Raw genomic sequence first — 25951 nt, 5'->3', positions numbered from 1 at the left:
TTCATTGCTGGTGGCTGAATCCAGAGCCTATATATGCTGGGAAAACAGTCTAACACTGAGATACATTCCAGTTCTTTAATTTTTTATTTTGAGAAAGGGTCTTTCTGCATTTTACAGGCTGGCCTCGAACTTGCAATCCTCCTGTCTCAGCCTCCTGAGTAGCTGGAATTACTGGCATGTAACACCTTGCCAAACTCTGAATGTTTTTAATAGGAATGTATGAATAATTTACATTGTTCGAGGCATAGATTTAGGTATCAGATATGTTTCCAAAGTTTGAGATACAAACCTTTGTAGCTTAAGATGAGATCTCTGTACACCTGAACCCGGTTGTGAATGAAGAATAAATTTCTCAAAAAATCTTAAAAATAAGCACTTACATAAAATAAGATAGTGATGACATTGTCTCGGTGTATGAACAATGAAGGGGTGATTTTAGCTTACAATTTTTTTGGACTAATTTTATCAATGCAGCACTTCAATGACTAGAAACTAAATTATTTAGTGGAATAGATGGTCTTAAATAAAACTGTATTCTCAGAGTTTTGCTAGGATGAATTTTTTTTCACAGAGGAACACAGTATAACTGAATGCACTCTTCTGAAGAATAGGGTTAAGGTTTACCAATTCAAATATGGCAGCTTTAGTTTGGTATGATTGCTGCTTAATTCTCTTTGTGAAATTTATTAAATTACATATTTGACTGCTTACTTAAGATCTTTCCTAGTTAGGACAATATAAATAAATCAAGTATCACTGACACCTTGTCTCTTCTCTCGTGTTGATTAATCCTAAGGTTCCTTGGGTAACTTTTGATTTGTATATCCTTAGAGTTTAGTCACTACCATGACTTCTCGCTGGATGCTATGAACTTCCGTCTATGTAGCCTGACTCCAGCCTGAATGAAAGAAGCAAAACTTCCCAGGGATTTTGCTAGTCCCAACATTACCAGATTTTAGTTATGTATCTCTCCTCTGCTTCTACCACCTTACCTGCTCACATTTTGCAAGTGAGAAGAAGTGGATTGTTTGTCTTTCTGGACCCTTCCCTGTTTTAGGAAACCCCTGACTGCAACACTGCTAATTGCCTCAGAGTTACCAACCAATTATATTCCTTGGTGCTTCATAAATTTGAAGTCTTATGTGTATTTCAGCATATATATATTATATATAATATATATTATATACAATATATTATATATTATATATTATATATTATATATTAGATTATATATTATATATAATATATATTATATATAATCTATTATATATAATATACATATATATTATATATGTATATATATTATACATATATAATATATATGTTTTATATATATATATATATTATATATATATATATATGTATATATATATATATATATATATATATTACACTGCATTTTAAAATAACACAGAAAGAAATTTTGGTACTATTTAAAGGCCAGTGAACATTGTAAATAGGAGATAAATATTTTTTTAAAAGGTAACTTATTATATAAGCACAACTATTTGATGTTTTTTGCAGATTCTTCACTAAAAAACCAAGATATAGAACTAAGGAATTAAAAAAATTATAATTGTAGAATTTAAAAAAAACAATGAGCCTATACATAATATTAGGCCTCGGATATTAGGAATCAACACGACAAATAAAGTGCCTGATTTTTTTTTTGTTTGCTGAAGCAGCAGTGTCTTATTTTGCTTATTTCCCACTGTGTCTGAGCATTGCAAATGATATTAAACCATTATGATGCATGGGAATAATAATAGTAGCTGGATGAAATATGAGCGTACTTGTTGCTACACAATGCATGGTTCAAGGGCCAGCAGCGTTTTTATGACATGGGAGTTTATGGAAATACGCAGTCTTAGGCTCTAGCTTAGATCTGCTGAATCAGTATCTGCATGTCAACATGATTTCCAGATGATTTGTCTACATATTACTATTTGAGAAGTACTCGTCTGGGTGAATAATAATCATACTTTCTCTTCAGAAAAGTATGATGAAAATGCTCTTTGTTGGTCAAAATACTTAATAGACTTTGTCCTGACACTTATGTTTCAATAAATCAGGTAAACAATTGGCAGTACAGAAGACATTTTAAACATTAAAAAATTAAGCTGGGCGTGGTGGCGCATGCTTGTAATCCCCGAGCTTGGGAGGTGGAGACAGGAGGATTGCGCAGGTTCAAAGCCAGCCAAGTGCGCTGGCTTAAGAGACCCTGTTTCCAAATAAAAATATAAAAATAGGTCTGGGAGTATAGCCCGGAGGTAGAAGGGCTTCCAGGAACCCCAGTACCACAAAAAAAATAAAAAATAAAAAATAAACATTTTTATAAAAGAAAAATCATGATAATTTTTCATCCTTCAACTGTCTTGGTTTTTTAAATTCATTTTTGTACTTGAGTTTATATAAAGACCCACAAGTCCAAAAAATAAATTCTAACAATATCTCTTTAGTGACTTGGTAAAGCAAGTAACTGTCTTTCATTTTGTACCACTGTGTCCACAGTAGATATTTCCAAGATGTGGGTTAAATTTAATTGATGAGCTACATGTTCTATGTGCAGAATTTTTACATTAATAGAACCCTGCCCTCTTAATATTTCCAAAATAGAAATAAAGACTGAAGAGCAAAGGAAAGAAAGATTAAATGCCTGGCTGATTGTCTTGCTTTTGAGCATACAAATGACATTTAATGTGATACCAAATAAATGAAATATAAGTCTGAATTTTAGAACAGTGTGTAGTAGACTTGTAGATATTGGCTTCACTGAGGGTTAAACTGGCTAGAAAATGTAGATTATAATATCACATTAGTAAACTTGGAGTCATTTTCTAATCATCCCTTTCCCTCAACATTACACACAGATAGCATACAGTTTTTGTTTCTATTGCTAAAGTACATCTTAAACGCATGTACCTTTCTCTCTGCACTGCTACATGTATTCTAAACTATTCCATTCAAAGGTCTTTCTTCTTCTAGTGTCTTGGGGACCTCTTGTCCAATCCATTTTCCATAAAAATAGCCCAAGTCATCTTTTAAAACTCCAAGATTTTTAAAGTCCATGTCACTGTCTACTTAAAAACATTTTAGTGAGCCGGGTGTGGTGGCACAGGCTTGTAATCCCAGCATTCGGGAGGCTGAGTCTGGAGGATCGCGGTTCGCTGACAGTCTCAGCTACTTAGTGAGGTCCTCTGCAACTCAGTGAGATCCTGTTTCAAAATAAAAGAGTAAAAAATAGGGCCGGGGTTGTAGCTCGGAAGTCGAATGCCCCTGGGTTCCATCCCCAGACCCGCAAAAACAAAAACAAAAACATTTTAGTGGTGCTTCTGTGCTTTTATATTAGCATACAAATTCTCTAGCACATCAGGGAAATACTGTGTGGCATTTTCAATGTCTGATCCCACCTTCTTCCTCATGTGTTTCATGCCATGTTTACATTTTTCAGTTCCTAAGGTATACCTTGACTCTCACCCTAAGGACTTTTTTTATATGTTGCTGTCTCTGTCAAACAACGTAGGCTCGAGTGCAGGCTTATTTTGACCGTCCTGCTCAATGCAGATTGCTGAGTGCATGGGAAACAAAGCAGGCATTGTTACATATTTGTTGAATAGCCAGAATAACTTTAAAACAGACACAAACATTTCATTGCTTAATTTTTAATACTTTTTTGACCTTCTGTGGTTTCTAATTCATTATGTAAGTGATTAAACAAATTCAAGTTAATTACATAAAAATTGTGAAGATGACATTTACTCTTTCAAGTAGGGCTTACTGGAAACAAAATGAACACACCAAGAGAACTGGAGGATTTAGGGTGTGTGTGTGTGTGTGTGTGTGTGTGTGTGTGTGTGTGTGTGTGTGTTGCTGGGGATTAAACCCAGAGGCATTCTACCTCTGAGCTACACCCGCCCCTATTTTATTTTACTTTTATTCCCCTATTTCATTTCTTATTTTGAAACAGAGTCTTGCTAAGTTGCCAAGAACCTCATTCTGATGTTGAGGCTGGCCCTGAATCTGCAATCCTCCTATCCTTAGCCTCTGGAGTACTGGAATTGCAGGGATGTGCCACCACACCCAGTCCCAAGAGTATATTTTGATGGACTATTTCATTTAAATTTGTATCAAGGTAACCAATTGAGGCTGCAAGCCTATTTATTTGCCTCAATCTTTGTATTTCCTGTGGTTGACTAAGAAAGTGTGCTCGTTGCTTTCTTACCAGTATAATTTCTTAGTATGGCAACAAATTTTAAAAAATAAGAAAGCTAAACTCTACTGGATTCAAGAAAGCTGTGAGCCTCACCCTCAGCTATGAGTCTGAGAGACTGCGAACCATCTCAGATGGTTCTCCATGGAGGGCTGTTCTCCTGAAAGCCACGGAAAGGGCCTGCGAGGGAGCTGCATTTACTCAAACTAGACCCCTCGGAATTTCACAGCTGAGTCCAGAGATCCAGAAGGAAGCTGGAATGGTTCGGGCGGGGGAGTGGTGATGTCTCTCACCATGCACGAAGGAGGCACTCAGGTGACAGACGCAGGACTGGAGTGGAGGATGGGTACTAGTGGGTCTAGGTGACAACTTGGTTACCACCATTAAGCGGAAGTGGCTTTTGAACAGTTACCAACATCAGGATGAATGATAAAAAAAAAAAAAATGTAAAAATGCTTTCAGGACACCTGGTGTGTTGATGTTTGAGGAGTCTGGATGATGGAATGGATATATTTTAAGCTTGAATGTTTAGACCTTTATTACTTTGCACGAGTGGCTGTAACATAGTGCCTCACACTGGCTGACCTACACACCAGAAACGTATGGCTTCACATTTCTGGGTGCGGCAAGTCAAGGTGTCTGCGGGGTGTGTTCCTTCTGCGGCTGTGAGAGAAGGGTCTTCCAGGCCCCTCTCCTTGGCTTGCCGATGGCCGTCTCTTCACTGTCTCCGCACTGTCTTTCTTCAGTGTCGACATACAAAATTCTCCTTATAAAGACACTGGTCATATCAGGATGGCTTGTACAGATACCCAAACTTATTAGCTTGTTACCGATTTTTCAGAAAAAAATTACTCAGTACCCCCGGTCACTTTCTCTGTCCCTTTATTTCATTCAATGTCTGCCAGTTCTACCCGGGGCTACTCTTGCCTGCCTGGATTGTTCCATCTCCCTGAGGTATTAATGACTTGGGGAATGGCTAGGGTTTCTCTGAATGACCGCAACTTAACTGATTACTTCAGTAATGACCCTGTCTCCCTAAGATCCCATTCTGAGGAGCTGAGAGTCAGGGTTTCTTTCGGCACATGAGTTTTGGGGGGACATAATTCAACACATAAAAGGCCTTCATAATTATTTAATTGCATGACATTTAGTAACATAAAATAAAAGAGCATTATGTCAGAAATTATTTGCTCCATTTGGCTGTAAACTACATAGCATATCCAAATATATAAGAAACTAACTACACTTACAGAAATTAATGTGCGCATTTTATATATATAGTCTATGACCCATAGTACACCATAATAAAACTATGTTTTAATAAAAAGGCAAATTAGCATCACTCTCCAAATTGGAATTTGTCTTTGAGTAGTTATTCAGCCGTAACTGGAGCCTATTATAAGCACTCTTTTGGGGTAGAAGTTTGAAATTAATAACTTAATGCTTGATGCTAGAGGACAAAATTTCAGCAGAAAAAACTATATGTGTTAATGAATCTCCGAACTTAATAGAGGTTGATTTTAAATGTTTCTCTGGTTTTCACACTAATGGGATCAAAATTATAGGACTGATAGACATCTTTTCTTTACTCACTACTTAATAGCCAGGTAACATTTTAATTGTACATTGAATTGCCCATAAAATATTAAATAAGGTAAATGTAGCATAATTATTCAAATTAGGAACTGTGCTATTTTTTTTTAATTGCTCCTAAATACTTACCTGTACTTTTTTTTTTTTTTTGGAAAAAAAAAGTTTCAGGGGCATTCTACCTCTGAGATATACCCCAGCCCTATTTTTTTATTTTGAAACAGGGTCTCACTGAGTTACAAAGGACCTCACTAAAATAGCTGAGGCTGTCGGCAAACCGTGATCCTCCTGTCTCACTCAGCCTTCTGAATGCGGGGATTACAAGCGTGTGCCACCACGCTCAGCTCCCACCTGTACTTTAAAAAGAGAGCCGGGCATGGTGGCGCACGCTTGTAATCCCTACGCTTGGGAGGCGGAGACAGGAGGATCACGCAGGTTCGAAACCAGCCGCACTGGCCTAAGAGACCCTGTTTCCAAATATAAAAGTATAAAATAGGTCTGGGAGTGTAGCCCTAAGGTAGAAGGGCTTCCAGGAACCCCAGTACCACCAAAAAAAAAAAAAAGAAAAAAAAGAGACTTAGCAAAAAAAAAAAATTTTTTTTTTTTTTGAGTGCTACTGTGTTGGTAGCTGTGGTCTCTCAGTGTAATAAAGAAACTTAGGTTCATGTACTGGTTCAATTGTTTCTGTGGTTTTTCTGATTTTCTTTTCTCCAATGGACACAAATGAATGCTAATCTTCACCATCAGGAGAGGGTTATTCCACCCTTTCTCATGGCCATTAGTAGTGATCCCTCTGCTGTGTAGTCTGTGCAGTGGACTTGTCTCCAACTTTGCTCGTCTTCCCCACATCGCCTCCCCCTTCAGTGCCTTGCAGTGATTTTTGCAAAGTGCTCAGCTGCTCGTGCTGCCTGATGTCCTTGTTATTGCCAGCGAGGCCTCCTGTGACTGACGGCTCAGGTGGAGCAAGCAGCATGATGCACATGCTTCGGTAGCTCTTGTTCCACAGGCCCTGGCCTGACAGGTGCAGCAAACGGCCTGCTATTGTGATGTGACTACCTGGAACCACAAATCAAGATTCACTCTAATGAACTAAATTGATTTTGATTTGCAGTCCAAGGAAGTAAGGTTCCGGAATGTCAGACATCCATTTCTTTCTTGTAGTCTTTAGCTGAATTGTAATATTGCTAGAGTGGATTTTATTTAAATCCAGGCTGGTTGAGTCACAGCAGAAATAGCAAAAATCCAAGTTTATACATATTTTTTATAAAAATTCACCCTTAATTCAGGAAACTGTATTAAATATTTGTCATGCTTTACAAGTAGCTTTTTTATGGTAGGGAGATTGAACCCAGGGGCATTCTACCTCCAAGCTATACCCCCAGCCCTATTTTTTATTCTTTATTTTAATTTTTGCAGTACTAGGGATTTAACCCAGGGGCATTCTACCTCTGAGATACACCCCAAGCCCTATTTTTTAGTCTTTATTTTGAAACAGGGTCTCACTGAGTTGAAGAGGGCCTCACTAAGTAGAAGCTGTAGCTGTTCTCGAACTGCGATCCTCCTGTCTCAGTCTCCCAAATGCTGGGATTACAAGTGTGGGCCACCACGCCCGGCTTTTATTCTTTATTTTGAAACAGGGTCTAAGTTGCAGAGGATTTCACTAAGTAGTTGAGGCTGGCTGAGAACCTGCAATCCTCCTGTACTAGGATTATAAGTGTGTGTCACCATCCTTGTAACCATTAGTAGTCTTGAAATTGTTTTCGGAGAAGGTATGGATTTAACTTTAGATGTACATGTATAGAGCTGAGCAAGTTCATGACCTCTCATCTCTGAATCTCCATTGCTTTAAAAATATCCCGCAGGAGTGTATCCCGGAGGTAGAAGGGCTTCTAGGAACCCCAGTACCACCAAAAAAAAAAAAAAAAAAAAAAATCCCACAGAAGAATGGAGATGAATGTACCATATGACACAGCTGTACCACTCCGGGTTTCTACCCAAGAGAATTGAAACCAGACTACCATAGTAATGCATGCATATCTATGTTTATAGCTGCAGAATTCGTCATTGCCAAACTCTGGAACCAGCCGAGATGTCCATCAACAAGTGAATGGCTTACAAAATTATGGAATATATACACAATGGAATCCTACCCAGTCATAAAGAACAAAATTATATCAATAGCAGGGAAATGGATAGAACCGGTGAATATCATGCTAAGTGAGATAAGTCGGTCACAAAAAGTGAAAAGGCGAATGTTCTCCCTCATATGCAGAAGCCAGGGAGAAACAGGGACGCAGGAGGGACTCTAGGAAAAGGAGAAAGCTTCGTAGAGCGAAGGACGGGACCTAGCTGAGGGAGATGGGAAAGGGGAGGAAAAATTGAAGAGGGGAACCCTTCAATATTTGTGACGTACGTACAAACACAGACGTATCAAAGCTAACCACTGTGCTGAGCTCGGGAGGGAGAGGAAGTGGGGTGCAACTGGGGAGGCTCAGTGGGTACTGTGTGCATGTGTGACTCTCACCTTTGAGCCTCACCAAGATGTATGGCTACTATGCAACCCCCAAAAGCCCTAATAGCTGTGCACTACTTTTATCTTACGTGCTTATTGAGATCTGCCAGGTGAGTGGGTCTGAAATCTGTCTCCATAGGAAATCTGGTTAATTTCTGAAAAACAAAACGACCATCACAGAGCCACAGAGCCCCTTTAAGAATATCTCTTCAGTGGGCCTTATAGATGCTTTTACACAAGTATTGCATGTGATACAAGGTGGGGCCAGGTTTGGGGACTTCTCTCTGGGGTGACTGTCAATATCCATTCGGGGCAAAGGTTTCTCTCTGACATTTTTGAATAATTTATATCAGCCAGAAATCTCGAATATAACATACAATCTATGGCAAATTATTCATAAAATATTTCTCTGGAGGTTTTACAGTGTAACTTACAATAAAATTGTGAGTTTTATCTTTTATGCCTGTATTAGAGCTTGGAATACATGAAAATTACCATCATAGGACTTTTATTCTGGGAATATCATATTTCAACCAATCATTAAAAAACTTGATGGTAAAAATTGTTTACACTACCACTGACACCAAAAGATTAGAGGTAGGAGGAGAGGAGTAAAAATGGACTTTTATTGGTGTTAAATTACTCCCTTTTGAATGAATAAGTAAAATTTTAATTACTGTTTAGAAAGTATATCATGCATCTTCATTGTATCATGTAACTAAAAATATATCACCTATTATTAGAGAACAAATTGAATGAGGATGAATATGAAAGCACTTTAGCTGTCTGATTAACCCAAACACACTGATTTGTGTGCTTGCAACAAACCTATACCTTATCTCCATATTCCATATAATGGTTCAGTGCAATTCACTCTATTAACTTAAATTTGTATCCTTGACACAATGCTTTTTCAGAGTTTTTAAAAATTATGTCTTCTAGGCTTTCTAAACACCTTATTTAGAAAAGTCAGGAATCATTTTATATCCTCTTTGTTGGTCCTGGGGATGGGACCCAGGGCCATTGTACTTCTGAGCTACACCTTCCAGACCTTTTTATTTTTATTTTGAAATAGGGTGTTGCTAAATTGTGATGCTCTTGCTAATTTCCTGAGGCTGAGGCTGAGGCTGATTTTAAACCTGTGATCCTCCTGTCTAAGCCTCCCAAGAACTGGGATTACAGGCATGTGCTACCACACCCAGCTTATATTTTCTTAAGTATTAACTGTGACTTGTAGTATATCTGGAGAAAGAGTCAAATATGTTGTGAAAAAGTTAGAAGCTGGGCATGGTAGCACACGTTTGTAATCACAGCGCTTGGGAGGCTGAGAGAGGAGTATCGCACAGGTTCAAAGCCAGCCTCAGCTACTTAGTGAGGCTCTAAGCAACTTAGTAGACCCTGTTTCAAAAAAAAAAAAATTGGACTGGGAATATAGCCTGGAGGTAGAAAGAAAGTCTCTGGGTTCCACACTCAGAGGCTTTTTTGGTACCACCAAAAAAAAAAAAAAGAAAAAAAAATTTGCCAGTGATTTTTTTGCCGAGCATGGTGGCACATGATTGTAATCCCCTCATTTGGGGTGGCGCACACTTGTAATCCCCGTGCTTGGGAGGCAGAGACAGGAGGATCATGCAGGTTCGAAGCCAGCCTCAACTGGCTTAAGAGACCCTGTTTCCAGATGAAATATAAAATAGGTCTGAGAGTGTAGCCTGGAGGTAGAAGGCCCCTGGGTTCCATTCCCAATACCACCAAAAAAAAAAAAAAAAAAAAAAGTTAGAAATATCTGATGCAAAAACTGGAGTTGATATGTGATAAGGGCATGTGGGTGTGGATTCTCAGGGCTTAGTTCCTTCAGAAATATAATGTGGGAAGTCCATATGTTAAGGCGTCAACTTTGACTTGTTCCGAGTTTCTCTATCATAAAAAAAAAATCATTTGAAGACCAGGGTTGAACAAGATGACAGATAATACCTCTTTTAGCAACAAGATGTGCTTCTATATCATGATTCTGGCTGGGGATTATGATTTCTTATTTTGCAGACTCAAATGTCCCGACTTAGCCTTTGTACATCTTTGTACATCTTTAGCATTTGTGCAAGTCTTATATGAAAAGTCAGCTAGCCACTGTGGTTTTGCATTTATTGACTAGTTATATATTACATCCTACCCACTCAAAGAGTGCAGTATTCAAAGAACTCCTTACTCACTTTGAAATTTAGCTTGCATGTCATGAATATTCATTTTAATTTTTATTTTACCAGTCCCCTCTACTGTTTTTCTAGTAAAATATCTATTACCCTTCAAGAGGGCATGTTGCTTGGCTATGTAACCGAGATGCCCTGTCCCCCGCTTCCGGCATAGAGTGCTTTGATGTACTTGGTTCATCCCCGAAGCACACATAAGGGAGCCCCAAACCCACCCTGTCGGGGCCCACTCGGCTGGACCGAGGTGGCACCCAGGCTTGTTGCCAGTGTGGACTCAAGATGGCGCCTGGGCTTGCAGCCAAGTCACGAGGCTCACGAGGCTGGTGGTGCCCTGAGTCTGCGCAGTGAGCCCTATCAGGCGCCTTACAGATGATTAGTGACACAGCGCCTCGTGCTACCACCGGCCTGCCCAGGAGAAGGTTAAAAAAGCGCGCATGCCCTAGCGGGGCGGGTGGAGGGTTGGAGGAGTGATGAAGGAGGGGAGAGAAGATTGATGTTGTTTTTACCTGAGAGGACATTGAGAGAGCATTAAAGAGGAAGGAGCTTCATCAACAGAGTCGGCGTTAGTGTGTTTCTTCCCTAGGCTCTGCTGGTCAGAGCCCTAGGGACGCGACACCACCCCACAGGCATCTTGCAGGTTCTCAGAGGAGGACTCTCTAAAGTTTAACCGGAGGAAGGATGGAGCATCCAGCAGAGGCAAGTCCTGCTCACACTCCACAGCCAGAGGGAAGGACAGGAACCCTGGGTGTGGGTGAAGTGTCCACTCCTGTGAAGACACACTTCACACTCCTGTGTTTTTATTTACTAGACCTAACAATGTGCTGGTCCGTCACAGCTCTGGGGTACTCTGCAAGTGTCCTTGATCGTGGTCTTTCAGTCCACTGGGTCCAAGGGAGTATCTGAGATTTCCTCGGGGTCATAGTAAGGTGAAAGGCCTTTGGATCTCATGCCCTTCTCTCCAACATTGTTAAGTATTTCCTGGGTTTCTAATTTTTCCTTTTGTCCCTTTATTTTTCCATAATCCCTAATAAGAAATTCCCAAAAGAAAATTTCTAAAAACCCTTTAGGTTAGTACCTGAGCAACAAAATAAAAATTATCCCCTCCTATAGAGGAAGTAGGGCTCAAGCTTTCGAAAGAGGCTCCTAGATCTTGTGAAATACTTTCACTAAGGATGAGAAATTCCCACATTCAAGGATTAGTCAATTGGCTTTTCATGCCAACAATGACCACAAGAGCCAAAGGGGAAAAAGTGAAAAACAAAGCAAGTTAGATTTCGCATTTAAAGAATAGGGCAGGTGTTCTATACTTTGTAGCTTTCAAATACAGAATGCGGAGAACAGTGAAAAATCTACTGGATACTCAGTACGATATAATGTATAGTAAATTACCAAAATCAATCAATAATTATAATGATATAAACTTCCCTCGTGTTTATTTTGCACCCCCTGGTGCCAGTTCTATTCAGGTATATTACTTAATTGTAAGTATGCTTTATGAAACACCTCGAATTAGTTCTTTTTAGACCCACTTTAAAGATAAGCACACTGAAAGCAAAGAGGTGATTAATAACCTGGCCTACTATCAGACAGTTATTTATAAGTGCTATTGAAAATGTCATGCTAGAACTGGCATTTGAACTTAGTTTTGCTGGTTGTTTATCAAAATGCTCTAATGCTGTTCAATTATCTAATACTAAGCTTTGGTTTTATTCTCTAGACCTGCATATATATTTGTATATATAAATACACACATATTTTAAAACATGACATAAAACTATCACATAGTCAGACTTTATATCATAATTCATGAGCCACAAACCCTCTGGGCCAGGTATACTGGTCTACTCCTGTTCACATTCCCTTCCTCTGTAAAAATGGTTAAGGAGTTCGACACCATTTTATTCTCTTAAACCAAAGCTCTCACACCATGGTGGTGTTGACGTTTTGGTTTCAAAGCCAGGGTCCTGTGCATTTGAGGATACTTAGCATCAATGCTGATCTTTTTTTTTTTTTTTTCTTTTTTTTTTTTTTTTTTTTTTTTGCGGGTCTGGGGATGGAACCCAGGGGCATTTGACCTCCAAGCCACATCCCCTGCCCTATTTTTTTATTCTTTATTTTGAAACAGGGTCTCACTAAGTTGCGGAGGGCCTCACTAAGTAGCTGAGGCTGTTCGCAGACCACGATCCTCCAGTTTCAGCCTCCCGAATGCTGGGATTACAAGCGTGCACTACCATGCCCGGCTCAATGCTGATCTTATTCTGCGCAATATACGTGATGCCACCCAGTATGATAATCCCAGTGTGTCCATAGTTATCTCCAAAGAGAGCTCTACGGCAAAATCATAACATTTGAGGACTGCTGCTCTGAAGTCAGTGTTAAGGAAAAAAAAATAAAAATGTGATCCCTGGTTGATTTTTTTCTGCATTTTAGGAATTTTAGGCAATTAGTTATGTAGGCATCATAATCATTAGAACAAGACAGAGTGCTGTGAGAACAAACAGCACTAGAACTGGCTTAACAGGAGAAGCTGTCAGCTCCGGGGCAGCTGACCTCCAGGAGGAAGCTCAGCTCTGCTGGGGGCATTACAAGTCTTCCAGCAGCTCCACACCCACGTGTGCTCGCACTCATTGCAGAGGCAGGGAGAGAGCACGGAGAATCACGCAGACACGCTTACCCAGGAAGTGGCGCCAGGCCACTTTAGGTCACATTTTATGGACAAAAGCTAGTCAGGTGGCCATGTCTATCTTTGAGGCAGAGGGGAAGTTTGGTTCTCCATGTCTGAAAGGTATCACTGAGAATACCGGAGAGACCATCAGTAACGTGTGATCTGACAGTGACTGAATAATGATTCCCCTACAGTGACCTGAGTTGAGGGCTAGGCAACAGGATTCAAGTAAAATTTGGAATATAATATCTTCCTGTTGATTCTGGAGAGTATGTATATATGTGAAATCATTAGTGAACAAGATGATAATACTAAATGCAATAAAATATAATGATAGGCATTAAAGTTATTTTAACTTGTCAAATATTTACATTTTTGTGATTTTACATTTTTATGATACTAAGTATTTCAATGAAAGAGTATGTATGTCTCTCTTTTTAAAAAAATGTTCAGTAAAATTTCATTGTTCTTTTTGGTTAGATGTGTTTCTAGATGTTTTATAGTTTGCTACTATATTTGAATGAGATTCCCCTCCCCTGACTTCTTCCTGGCTGCTGCTAGAACAAAGAAAAGCCATTTAGTTTTTGTATATTTCCCTTCAATCTGAATAATCTAAGTACTTCACATATATTTTGTAGTTAAATCTCTTTGGGAAGTAGTTCTAGAGTTAGCCATGAACTTGCAGTGTTAGTATCATTTGGGAACTCTGTAGATATTCAGATTCTTGAAGTCTCAACTCAGACCTACCAATTCAGGAACTATTAAATGTGACTCTCAGTCTTAGGTATTTTAAAGTATAGAATCAGACCTGAAAAAATAATGGTAATATTTTCTCTTTTTTATTCATAGTAATGTTGCTTTTTCTCTTTCTTACTTTGTAGCATTAGATGAAACACAGAACAATGTTGGGTGCTAATGGAATTAAATTTGATTTGATTATATTTTATATATATGTAGTTTGTTGGTTACTGATGTTTAGCATATTTGAAAGGTCTTAAACTATTTACAACTTTTTATTTTTTGTGGTACTAGGAATTGAACTCAGGGGCATTCTACCCCGGAGCTACACACCCAGCCCTATTTTTTATTCTTTATTTTGAAACAGGGTCTCACTAAGTTGTGGAGGGCCTCACTAAGTAGCCAAAGCTGGCCACAAACTTGCAATCCTCCTGTCTCAGACTCCTAACTACTGGGATTACAAGATTTTGTGTGCACCACCACACCCAGCTTATTTAAAACTTTTATACAGGGCTTTAAACAGGATTCTCTGCTGAATTTTACAAATGTTTCTCAAAATTTATTGAGATAATTATAGAAGTTTTTATCTTTAATTTGCTAGTATTTGAAATGTATTGCTAGGGTTTTTTTTTTGCATTTTATGCATTCATAGAATCAATATAACTTGATGAACTTAATAAATTGCTAGATTTGGTCTGCTAATGCCCATACCCTGGCATTCCAGTTAATTAAGTTTTATGTTTTTCCCAAACAGCAGTACCAGTATTCTTTTTTCCCCAATAATACTGTTGGTCTTCATATCCTTAAAAATCCAGCTTTTTATGTGTCAGATTAAAAGGTTACTTTCACTGTAATACTATACGTTTTATACAGTTGCTTAGTCCTCACATAAGAACAACAGTAGTGACACTCTACTCCATATGTTCTCATTAGAATTCTACCAAATATCTGGCTGGGTAGCTGCCCTCGCCAGGTGGAACATGTGACCATTAAATTGAAGCATGAGTTGGGGATTACAGCTGTCATGAATTTCCAGACTGAATGTGATATTGTCCAGAACTCCTCAGGCTGCAACCGCTACCCAGAACCCATGAGTCCGGACACTATGATCAGGCTGTATAAGGAAGAGGGCTTGGTCTACATCTGGATGCCAACACCAGACATGAGCACTGAAGGTAAGGACTAGAAGATTTGCTTTGGCTTCTTGTTGAATATATTTCAGAGAACTCTATCTGTCTATAATTGAACGGCGTAAAAGTGAATAACAGGAATAGAACAAATTTAAAGTTTAGATTGAATATCTTTAATATGTTTTTTGACACTTTGCCTAATTCTGTTTAACATGGCTCCTTTAGTTAATGGATTAAATGTGTATTTTTTTGTGTATCTGCTGTGTATGTGACATTATGCTGGTCTCTGGGACACAGCGGAAAAGAAAGGCACAACTCCTGTCCTCATGATGTTTATAGTTCTATAGGAAGGGCAAGCATTCATAAATGAGTAAAATCAGGAATTTAAATATATGTTTGTTTTGTCCCAAAGATAAAGTAGATAATGCCATGAGAGTAGTATGGTCTAGGAAGGTGTTCTGGGGAAGTGATGTTGGAGCTCTGCTCTGAGGGAGGTCTGGGAAGAGTGGGGTGAAGTCTCAGGCAGGAGGAGCAGCACTGGCCATCCCTGTGGCTGGAATGAATTGAAAGGCCCACAAGGCTGTAAAGCTGAGCAGGGAAGACTCTGCCGGGTGTGTGCCACAGGAGAACATCACACTGTCCTCATGCAGTGACAGGCAGGTGAGTGGCAGGAAGCCGGGCAGTGCCCAGAGTCTTTGCTCTCTCTCCAAAGTGCAGTTGGACGGCACTGCAGAGTGTAGCCTGAGGTGGGCCTGGAGGCCATGAGAGGTGAGTGAGGAGGTGAGCGCAGGATCGGGAGAAAACTTGAGCGAGCATGCACAGGCCAGGCTGTTACAGTCTTTATTCATTGCACGAGTACTTTCACAGGTCTTGTGAAAAGCTAATTATGGGATGGTAGGGGTGTTATCCAAGAACCAGAGACCAGTAAAACATAGCTTTGGCCTGATGAGAAGGGGCAGGAAGATGAGTTCAGAACGTTGTCCAGAATGTAACAGCTGTGTGAGGACTGAGAAACATGCTCCGCGGGGGTCAAAGCCTCCGAGGACATGGGCTGGCTCGCGTGCAAGGCACGGCGGGTGTGGAGGGAGGGAGGATGTGCATGGACAGTGCTAGACTCAGCAGAGACCAAGGCGCGGAGGCACGGGATTCCAGAGGAATGAATCATCTTTTGGGCTGGCTATAGCATGGGCTACTTGTTGAAAAGCATTGGAGGTAACTATTCACAGCTGAAGAACAAGCTGACACTGACAGTATCAACAATATATCAGCAGGGGGCAGCAGAGAGCTTCAGAAATGGCACTCGCTGAGGGAATTTGGTGAGGTGCTATTCTGGGGAAAGAAGGAAGACAGATGCCAAGCCAGGAACCAGGAGAGTTTCTATCATCAGCCCTAGTCCTCACGATGTGTGCTATTCATCACTCTCCCAAGTAATTTGCATGTGTCAACTCAGGTAATTGTCATAAAAGGACTCAGGGCACATAGTCATTATCTCCATTTTCCAGAAGAAGAGACTGAGGTACAAAAAGTTAAGTTACCTGTGCAGGCCACAAAACTAGAAGCAGGCGCAGCCTGGACTTCAAGGCCGGCAGCCTGACTCAGGATCTTGCTCCAGAAACTGGACTTCGAAGCTTCTCCCAGTGTTCTCCCACATACTGAGATCAGCTGCTCATGGTCACCATCGTCTGGAGCTAGTCAGAGCTGTGAGTTACAGGGGAGGAAGCGTATCTAAGAGTCCCTGGTCCACAAGGTGAAAGAGCTCGAGGCCCACAGGGAACTACATCACTGGCCACCTTGGCCATTTATGGACTTCAGCTGGTTCTCCTGGGCAGGCTGGGCCCCTACGGGCATCTGTACCTGAACTAAACTATCATTGAGTGTGGGGTAAAGTTTTTGTTGCTGAAGGTGGAGAGAGCTATTGACAGTCTGGTTATTCCTTCCGGTATCTGAACCAAGGAAGCTTAGAGCTCAGCCCTTTCCCAAGGAGGGAAAACAAATTTCACTTGCACAGAAGAGCATGGCTAAAAGTAGCTTATACTTGCCCTGCCCAGCTTGCTTCTTTGTTTTGAAAACAGAGTGAATTGTTAGGAGCGTATAACTAGCTCCTGGGGAGCACTCTGATTTAAGCATCTTTGATTTTGACAAGATGGTGTCGTTACATGCTGCGGTAACACAGGAGGCCTGCTGGAGAAGCTGACCTCACCAATCACCCATTCCCTCCCACACACTGATTACCTGGAGGCCCAGCTGAATAATAGGTAATTTGTTTAATGGGTTGGGGGTCTGCAGAAGCCTGAGGGAAAACTATCCTCAGGGACCCACTGCAGTTGTCGTCAAACCTTTCAGGGGAGTCACTGGGTTACCAGGTCCCAGACTAACAGTTAGTGCAGCTATGTGCATCTTGCCTGCCGAAGCAGAACAACAGCACAGGCAGCAGCAAAAAGCAGGTCCCCACCTGAAATCCGAGGACAAATCAAAGAGTTAACAGGTAGTCCTGAGTGGCAGGGGGATTTTTTTTAACCAATCGATTAGTCTATGTGGCTCACAATATTAGCACAACGAACAGATAGATTAATCCAACTGAATATTTTTAGAACTGGAGGAAAAATCTATTTGGAAAGGGTTTGAGCTGCAGCATAATGCTGTCAGATAAAGTCTGAGAAAGGAGACAGTCTGTTAGGCTCTACTGTCACCACTGGTTGTCACAGGCCTGTTGCAATCAATTGTGCTATCGATCTTACTCTTGTATACTCTGTCGTTTGCAGAGGGGTGGTTGAGATTTCTATGTCTTTTAAAAAAAAATTTTGGTTGTGACTTTCACTTGAGAAATGAGTCTTCCAAATCCAGTATTCACCTGAACAAAACAAAACAAATCTGCTCATTAAAATGTCCTTCACATAGAAAGGATTCAGTCTGTGTTTTGACCTCTGTTTGTGCAGTGCTGTGGATAACAAATGGTCTTCCTTGGCCTCCCAAATGAGTTGATGTGCTTCTGGGAGTCCTCAGCCACCCCTCTATTATCACCCTCTCAGTTCTCTTCTCTCACTTAGCTGTCTGATTTCAGCTCTGCCATTGTGCAAAGATGCTGACCTTGAAGTCACAATTGCCTGGGCTCCAGCCTCATCACTACTGTGTGACATTGGCGGGACAGTCCTTGCACTGGAAATATGGGTGTAGTCATTCCTATCCTACTGGATTATAACAATAGAATAAGACAGTATGAAAGGGCTTTAACAAAATCACAAAGTTGTGACTATTTTATTACTATCAAGTCTTTAGGTTTCTACCAAAGATGTTATAGATAAACCTTATATATTATCCACCAAAGATGGAAAAGAAGATATACTCAAATAAATAAAATAATATGTTCATAAAATAATATGTTCAGCCATAGATCTGTCCTGGAGTCATGAAGAAAAGGTGTGCGTGTGTGTGTATGTGCGCACATGTGCGCGCCCTAGGAAGGCTGACAGGTGTGATGTGAATGATTTCTTCTCGGTCAACTTTAGATGAAGGGACCTTTGAATCTCCTTCCTTATCTGGGACTCTAATGCACCAGGCTGCTCCACATTACTGTACCTGCCAAATTTCCTATCTCTTTCCCTTTTCACATCCTTGCCTCACAACACATCCTTTCATGATGCTTTTAATCATTTTAAGATTGAATTAGCCTGGAGCAGATGTGGACCCAAAAGAAGGTTACAAGGATCTAACACTGTCTCATATCAAATAGGTAGTACGGTTTTCATGGTGGTGGTGGTGGTATTTGTTTTGGTTTTATTCATACACTTAAAGGATGTTTATTGAACATCAACTGAGACCCAAGGCTTGTTTTAAATTAAAAAAAATGAGAAACACAGATGGTGGAGCCTTTTGTTTGACCTACATAGGCTTTACAGTTTTTCAACTTAGTTGCCAGCATTTAAAATCTGGACTATTTTAATTAAAAAGATCTGGATTTCTGCCTTTTCCCGAGGTGGTGCTGTTTTGAAGAATGGAAACTTTTTATCAAATTAAGTTCTATGTGGATTCTATATGTAGAAAGCCTAACTCAGCCAATCTGGTTGATGCTGACTATATTGTGTGGGGTATTTCATGGCGATCCCTGATCCTAGAGATCATGGGTGGGCTATGTATTATCCTGGGCTCCCTAGGGTAGGTTTCCAAGCAGGAAGATGGGACGTTGGGTACACAGATCTCCTCCAGAGCAGGGACAGCGGAGCTACAGCTCAAGGAGGGTGCTGCTCTCACACAGGAAGAACAGCAGCAAAGCCAGGTAAGTAGGATGCAGAGGGACAGACAGAATTCAGACCGACAAGCTGAGGAGTGGAAGAACCAGTACCCAGATGGGTTGGGAAAGAACACAGTACAGTGTTTGATCAGAGACTTTGGGGTCTTCCTGGCTGGGCTCCGGTGGCTGCTTAGGGAATCGTTCTGGGCAAGTCTCTGTGCCTCAGTCCCTTCATATAAAAATCAAGAAGAACAACAATGCAGACCTCTGCTGTTAAGGGGTGGCTTCAGATGAGCAATTTCATGCACAGTGCTTAGAAGGGGCTCAGTTTATATAATCTTTTATAAGTCAAAGCAGGGGGTGGTCACTGAAGGTCAAAATAAACCAGGGCCTCCACTGAGGCCAGGCTGGGATCCGTAGACACCCTGTACCTGCACCTGCACCGGAGACTTTTCTGGTGCTCCTTCCAATTATTCATTTCTTTTGTTACTTGAATTTTTGATGGTTGTTAAATGGGATGGCTGAGTGATTCTGGATGAAGGCCCTGTCTGGTGAAACCTATGTGGAGCTGGGCCTTCGGGCATGAAGCATGACCTGTACACTTTGGAAGGAAAGTCTGACATGAAAGAGCTGAAAGTAGCATGTGCCCCTGTTTAACGTCTAGGCTCTGCACCTGCCTCTTGAATAACCTCTACAGATAACAAGGAAAGGGAAGGTATCACATCATTTGGGTTATTCAGAGCACACTTGTCCTGGGGAACCTGTCTCCAGAGAGCAGTACTAGGGAAGAGATCTCCACCGGGTCCTGCTTGGCAGGCTGGCCACACTGATGGTGTGCTCCTACTGCCAGTGCCTCCTGTGGCCTATTCATATATTGGTCACTTGACAGCAACCTTAAAACAAATTCTTGTTTATTTCCTGTGAAGTTGCACAGTGTCTGGAGAGGCAGCAGTAGCAGGAAACTTGAGTAACGCTGGTAGTGGTAGGAGCAGGGAGGAGCCTTGGGTCCCAGCACTGTGAGTGGGGTGCTCTTCCCCCCAGGAATTCCTGGAAAGCCTCTCACAGCCCTCAGGGTACAGAAGCCCCACAGTTGAGCAGGGTGTATATTTTTCAGTAGGATCAACCAAATGTACCTTAGAGGTTTTACTTCTCTAATCCCCCAACTCAAGTGGGAGTCCACCACACAGTGCTGTCCTCAAACCCACCGTGAGGATCCCCACAGGCACAGTGGGTGCTCTCTACCCCTCAGTGTATCTCCGGCATATCTGCTCTCTCTAGCAGGGTGCCATCAGTAGCTGAGTGGCAGGCCCACCCAGCTCCAACCTCAGAGCACCTGGAACAAGGTGTGCAGGTCTAGATGAGTTACGATCCATGGCTTGGACCTGCAGGACCAGAATACACGTGGGAGCTGGTTTGTCTAATTTGGATGCCCTTAGGGACCAGCCAGGAAGGATGAAAAAGGGGAGAGAGGGAGGAAACCTTGGGCATGCCAAGTGGCCCGGTGCCCACCTTCCACAGCCCCTTGAAAACATTTCTAAACTGCCAGGTTGTGCATTTATCTTCAGATCTCTTCATCAGAGGGCTGGCAAGGGAGCAATAAGGACCAGAATGCCATCCTGGTGTCTGTGCTGCCCCTCCACTCCTGTGTTGGTGTGGTAAGCGTGAAGCTGTGGTGGACAGCGGGCTAAGAGGGTCTTCAAGCCACCATGGGCTCTTTGGTAAACTCTGTCCTTCCAGAATGCTGGTGTCTGATCCAGTGTGTTGGGCTGGCTCCTCTGGGGGCACTTAACTTTAAGAGAGGGCACTGAAGAGGGAGGGCTGAACTTACTGGAGTGGTTTTATTGGGAGCATCCCAGGCCTCACTGTAGATCTGCCCTTGAGGGAGGGCTGTTCCCACCTCTCAGTCAGCCAATGGGGATGCAAAATGGTGTGACCAGTCTCTTCTGTGTGGTCCTGGTGGGATCCTTCTTAGCCATTGCGTCCCACTGTGCGGGACAGAGAGGAGCTAGACAATGTCAGGGTGCAAGTATTTATCTGTAACCCAGGACTTTGTGTAGTTTCTCTTTTTTTCCCTTTTGAAGTAATTTGCAATGATCATTCTCTACTCCTCCACCCAAATCAAGCAAGTAACTTATAAAACTCAACTGACTAAATGTCTCTGTAATAAGAACTTGTGAGCAGAAAAAACTCCAGGCATCCGAGAGTGCAAAGGGGGTTGTGTCTGCCCTGCAGGGTGAGAGAAAGGAGCAGCTTATCAGTGCCCAGCACAGCACAGCACAGCCTCTCTCAGGGGGAGAAGCTGTTCGGATAATCTAATAATTGAAGTAGCAGTCATAAGAAGGTAATAAGTATAATCATAATTGTCCAATCATAGAAATTAAATCAGTATTCACTGTATCATGATGGAATAAATGATCAGTTATTCCACAGGTCTCAGCTATTAAGGTAGCCATTCCATCAGATAGATGAAAATTAGCATATTAAATTCTATTTTCTGTCTAAATTATGGAACCAACCTAGGTATCTATCAACAGATAAATGGATTACAAAATTATGAGATATACACACAATAGAATTCTACTCAGCAATAAAGGAGAACAAAATGATGTTATTTGCAGGAAAATGGATGAACCTGGAGAACATTATGTTAAGTGAGATTAGCCAGCCACAGAAAGGGAAAGGTCAAATGCTTTCTCTCATATGTGGAAACCAGGGAGTAACTGGGATCCGAAGGAGGAGAGTCCCCAGCGGAGCAATGGAGGGGTCTAAGCGAGGGTGGAGGGAGAGAATTAAAGGAAGAAACACTTCCACTGACACATGTACATATGTGAAGTTAGCAGTGCCAAGCTCAGTGTCTTGTATGGGAAGGGGAAGGAGTGGGGACGGAGCTGGGGAAGCCACCAAGTGCTGTGTGCACGTTTGTCCCTACCACGCTCAACTACATTACGATGTGAGGCCATAATGTACCAATAAAATATATTAAAACTTGGACTTCAAATTTAATTTGTCCGATTAATGAACACGATGGATTCTTTAACCCATGTGGACTAATTCTTACTTTACCTTTATCTGGAAGAGCATTTTATATTGCATGAGGTCTCAGTAACAGAATTTAACATTTTTCCTTTGAAACCCTTCAGAGCCACTTCCCTATTTCTGCAAACCCTTCTGATGTATATAAAAATCCATTCTTTTGACAATAGGGGTTAATTAACTGTTATTTGGAGTGAAATTTGTATTGATGATAAAGTCACTCAAAGGAGCAGTATTAGCCAGGCCTGGTGGCGCACACTTGTAATCCCAGCATTCGGCATCCTGAGGCTGAGACAGGAGGATCGTGGTTTGTGGATAGCCTCAGCTACTTACTGAGGCCCTTTGCAATTCAGTGAGACCCTGTTTAAAAATAAAAGAATAAGTCTGGCGTGGTGGTGCACGCTTGTAATCCCCTGCCTGGGAGGCTGAGACAGGAGGATTGCACAGGTTTGAAGCCAGCCTCAGCTACTTAGGCTCTCAGCAACTTAGTGAGACCCTGTTTCCAAATAAAATATAAAAAAGGTCTGGGAGTATAGCCAAGAGGTAGAAAGCCCCTGGGTTCCACCTCTGGTACCACACACACACACACACAAAAAAAAAAAAAAAAAAAAAAAAAAACCAACAACAACAAAAAGAATAAAAAATAGGGCTGGAGGTAAATGCCCCTGGGTTCCATCCCCAGTATTGGAAAAAAAGAAAAAGATTAACAAAGGAGCTGTATTATCCAGTGAAGATTACAAGGTTCATTGCCTCTGGAATGCTCTTTCCAACTTCTAATCATCAGGTTTTAAACTTGTCTTGATCTTCCCTTACAGCAAAGGAATGCAGCCTGTGCTCACAGTCCCATCTCATGCTCCAGGGCGCTCTGACATCGGTGCTCGGAAGGCGATATTCGCGGTGACACGGAGGTTACGTTACTCACCTGTGTGCTGTGCTTTCTCTGTCCCAGGCCGAGTGCAGATGCTGCCCCAGGCGGTGTGTCTCCTGCATGCGCTTCTGGAGAATGGGCACACAGTCTACGTGCACTGCAACGCGGGGGTGGGCCGCTCCACCGCGGCCGTCTGCGGTTGGCTCCGGTATGTGCTGGGCTGGAGCCTGAGGAAGGTGCAGTACTTCCTCATGGCCAAGAGGCCAGCTGTGTACATTGATGAAGACGCCTTGACGCAAGCCCAAGAAGACTTTTTCCAGAAATTTGGGAAGCTTCGTTCTTCCATCTGCAGTCTGTAGCCGGCCACCCTGCTTCTCCTCCCCGCTCTTCCCCAGTTTCTTAAGGAGCCTGGGGTGATGTTTGCCACTGGTCCTAGAAACCAAGCCCCTACCTGAACTGAAAGGTTTGTGAGTGTGAGCTCCTCCTGTAAGCCACCCCTTTTCTTCTGGGGGTGACTTTTAGTTTGGTTGGGCTGTACCTTTGAAATATTGTACAAAGGAAGCTGTGATTGGCACAGGAGAAGAAGGCAAAAGCAGTTGGGTTGTGCAGTGTTCTAACATCAGACAGAAAAACAGCGCGTGGGGTTCCAGATGCCTGTGGGCAAAAGAGGCCTTTGCTTCACAGGCACCCGCGTGGGTTGTATCGGATTCAAGACAGTGCTCTCTGGTTGCATTGAAACTCTTTGGCTTGAAGAAGAGAACAGATTAAGTAGTTTTTATCACTAGTGCAAATGCGCGTGCGCACGCACATGCACACACACACAGACACACACACACACACACACACACACACACACACACACACGCAAGGTCATTTGCCAAAGAAGTAACAAGGGTAGAAGCCGAAACTGAGAAAAGAAGAGCTCAAGATGGGCCAAAGCACTGGCCTTCTAGACTTTGATTTTATATCCTGTTTCATCGTTGTCAAGGTCTGGTGGTCTCCTAGGTGTGATGTCTTTATCTACTCTACAACCCCACAAGACAGCTGAAGTAGCATATTCTATTTGTTTTAATTGAGGTTTAATGAGCTTGCCCAAGGTCCTGTGCCTAGTGAGACGTGAACTGGAGTTTACAATTCATGTTTTCTTGACTCAGTGCTGTTTTCAACACAATTTGCTTCTCTAGTATAGAGTGACTGCAGTCTGTCTCTCAGAATAAGCTTGATCTCCTACAGCAGTGTCTACAGGGGGGAATGGAACAGTGTTCTCATCAACTGCCAAGGAATATAGGAAAGTGGTTCCATTTTGTGCACCCTAACTTAAAACATGGCTTGGCTATCCCGAGGCCTGTGTGGCTGTAGCTCAAGAGATAGTACCAAAAGAGCCTGAAAAGTTCAGATCCACAGCTTGAGTTTAATCCTGGTTCAGCCTTCAGTTTAGTACAACACACAGGTACTGTCCTGCCAGAATATGTGATTTGCTCCACCAGGTTCTACAGGAAGTAGAAAGATGAACAAGGCTTTGCCTTCAGGAGTGTATAGAGTGGAAACAGACCCGTGTTCAACTAACTGTATTGTGAGATGGGACTGTTATGTTAGAATACAGGAAGGAGAACTATTTTTCCATCGAATGCCTCTCTCTGCTATGTGCTTACTGTCTTGTTCAATTCCACCTTCAAGGTACCCTACCAGCAAAGTTTCATTTTTTCCATTGTTCAGATGAGAAGCAAAGGCTCAGAGAGGTCAAATCAACTGTTTATTGTCACATGCCAAGTAAATGCAACAAGATACACAGATAGGTTTGGTTGGCTCGGAGCCCACACTTAAACTACAATGCTTATTTATTTTTCTCTTACTCCTTTATTCCACATAAATATTTATTTAGGAGGTATGAGGGATAAAAAAGACAGGGTAAGTTCAAGTAGAACTAAGAAGAGGAAGAGATGTGTCTTACATCCTTGGCACTCACAGGAGATGACATTTGACATTCGCTTTGGGCAGAGGAGGCTAGACAGGAATCATTTTCTTACAAGTTTACAAAGTTAAATTTGTAACCCAGCCTTGAATAATGTGAAGAAGTTCAATTCTCTTGCTAAAAACAGTTAAAAATCACCGTTTTGTTCAATAACCCATTCACAGTCATATGTGTAAAAGTTAATCTGAAAAATGTAATATTTTAAATTAATATACATAAGTGTGTATGAGAGAATTTCCTTAATGTCTTAGAAAGTCAGATATATAATTTCAACTCAAGAATGGCCTTTGGGGGTAGATTTTTCCCTTTTTTTGTTCTGATAAATAAAATCAGTTTAGGATTATTAAGGAATGTTTTGGAATGACCTGTTGTGTCCTCTGTAAATGGAATGTCTAATGTGTTTCAAAATAACTAGGAGTTTTTGCTAAATAAAAGCATTAAAAAGGACCTCTGTGTTTAGAATTATTTTAATGTTATCAACTTTGTCTGAAATCCAAAGGACCAATGGTGTCTTTTTAGTTTAAAGGGGGCAGTCAGCTGTGCAAAATTGTTATTTTTTGTCATCCTTACTCTATCAAAACTGGTGAATGAGTAAGAGAGGTAGTCAAAGGTGAGGCACCACAGAAAAATGAGATGAAAGCCTCAAGAATGTGTCTGAGAAGACCAAGGTAGATCTAGTGCCATTAGCTGCTTGTTACTGGTATTGACGGTACCTTCCGGGGGAGGGTGGTGGGGATCAAACCCAGAGACTCACACATACTATGCACATGCTCTACCACTCAGCCGCACCCAAGCTCAGCAAAG

At 41.6% G+C, this 25951-nt stretch overlaps 1 protein-coding gene across 2 annotated transcripts in view; it reads left to right on the top strand.

Annotated features, from left to right (window-relative positions):
- EPM2A (EPM2A glucan phosphatase, laforin) overlaps window positions 1-23534 on the top strand; it is a gene marked incomplete at both ends in the record, with an annotated part of 99941 nt that extends 76407 nt beyond the window's left edge. Inside the window, 2 exons of one of the 2 annotated variants that reach the window (XM_080699827.1) lie at window positions 14850-15091; window positions 23257-23534. In XM_080699827.1, coding sequence (XP_080555953.1) covers window positions 14850-15091; window positions 23257-23534 — 520 coding nt within the window. The remainder of the gene's footprint in view (window positions 1-14849; window positions 15092-23256) is intronic. The other variant, XM_080699828.1, reaches the window with a different exon arrangement.
- Between the last annotated feature and the right edge of the window lie 2417 nt (window positions 23535-25951).

Source organism: Muscardinus avellanarius, assembly GCF_963383645.1.
Source record: "Muscardinus avellanarius genome assembly, chromosome: 8".
Taxonomy (NCBI): domain Eukaryota; kingdom Metazoa; phylum Chordata; class Mammalia; order Rodentia; family Gliridae; genus Muscardinus; species Muscardinus avellanarius.
Note: the sequence above shows the minus strand (reverse complement) of the source record. Positions and strands in the feature narration are given on the sequence as shown.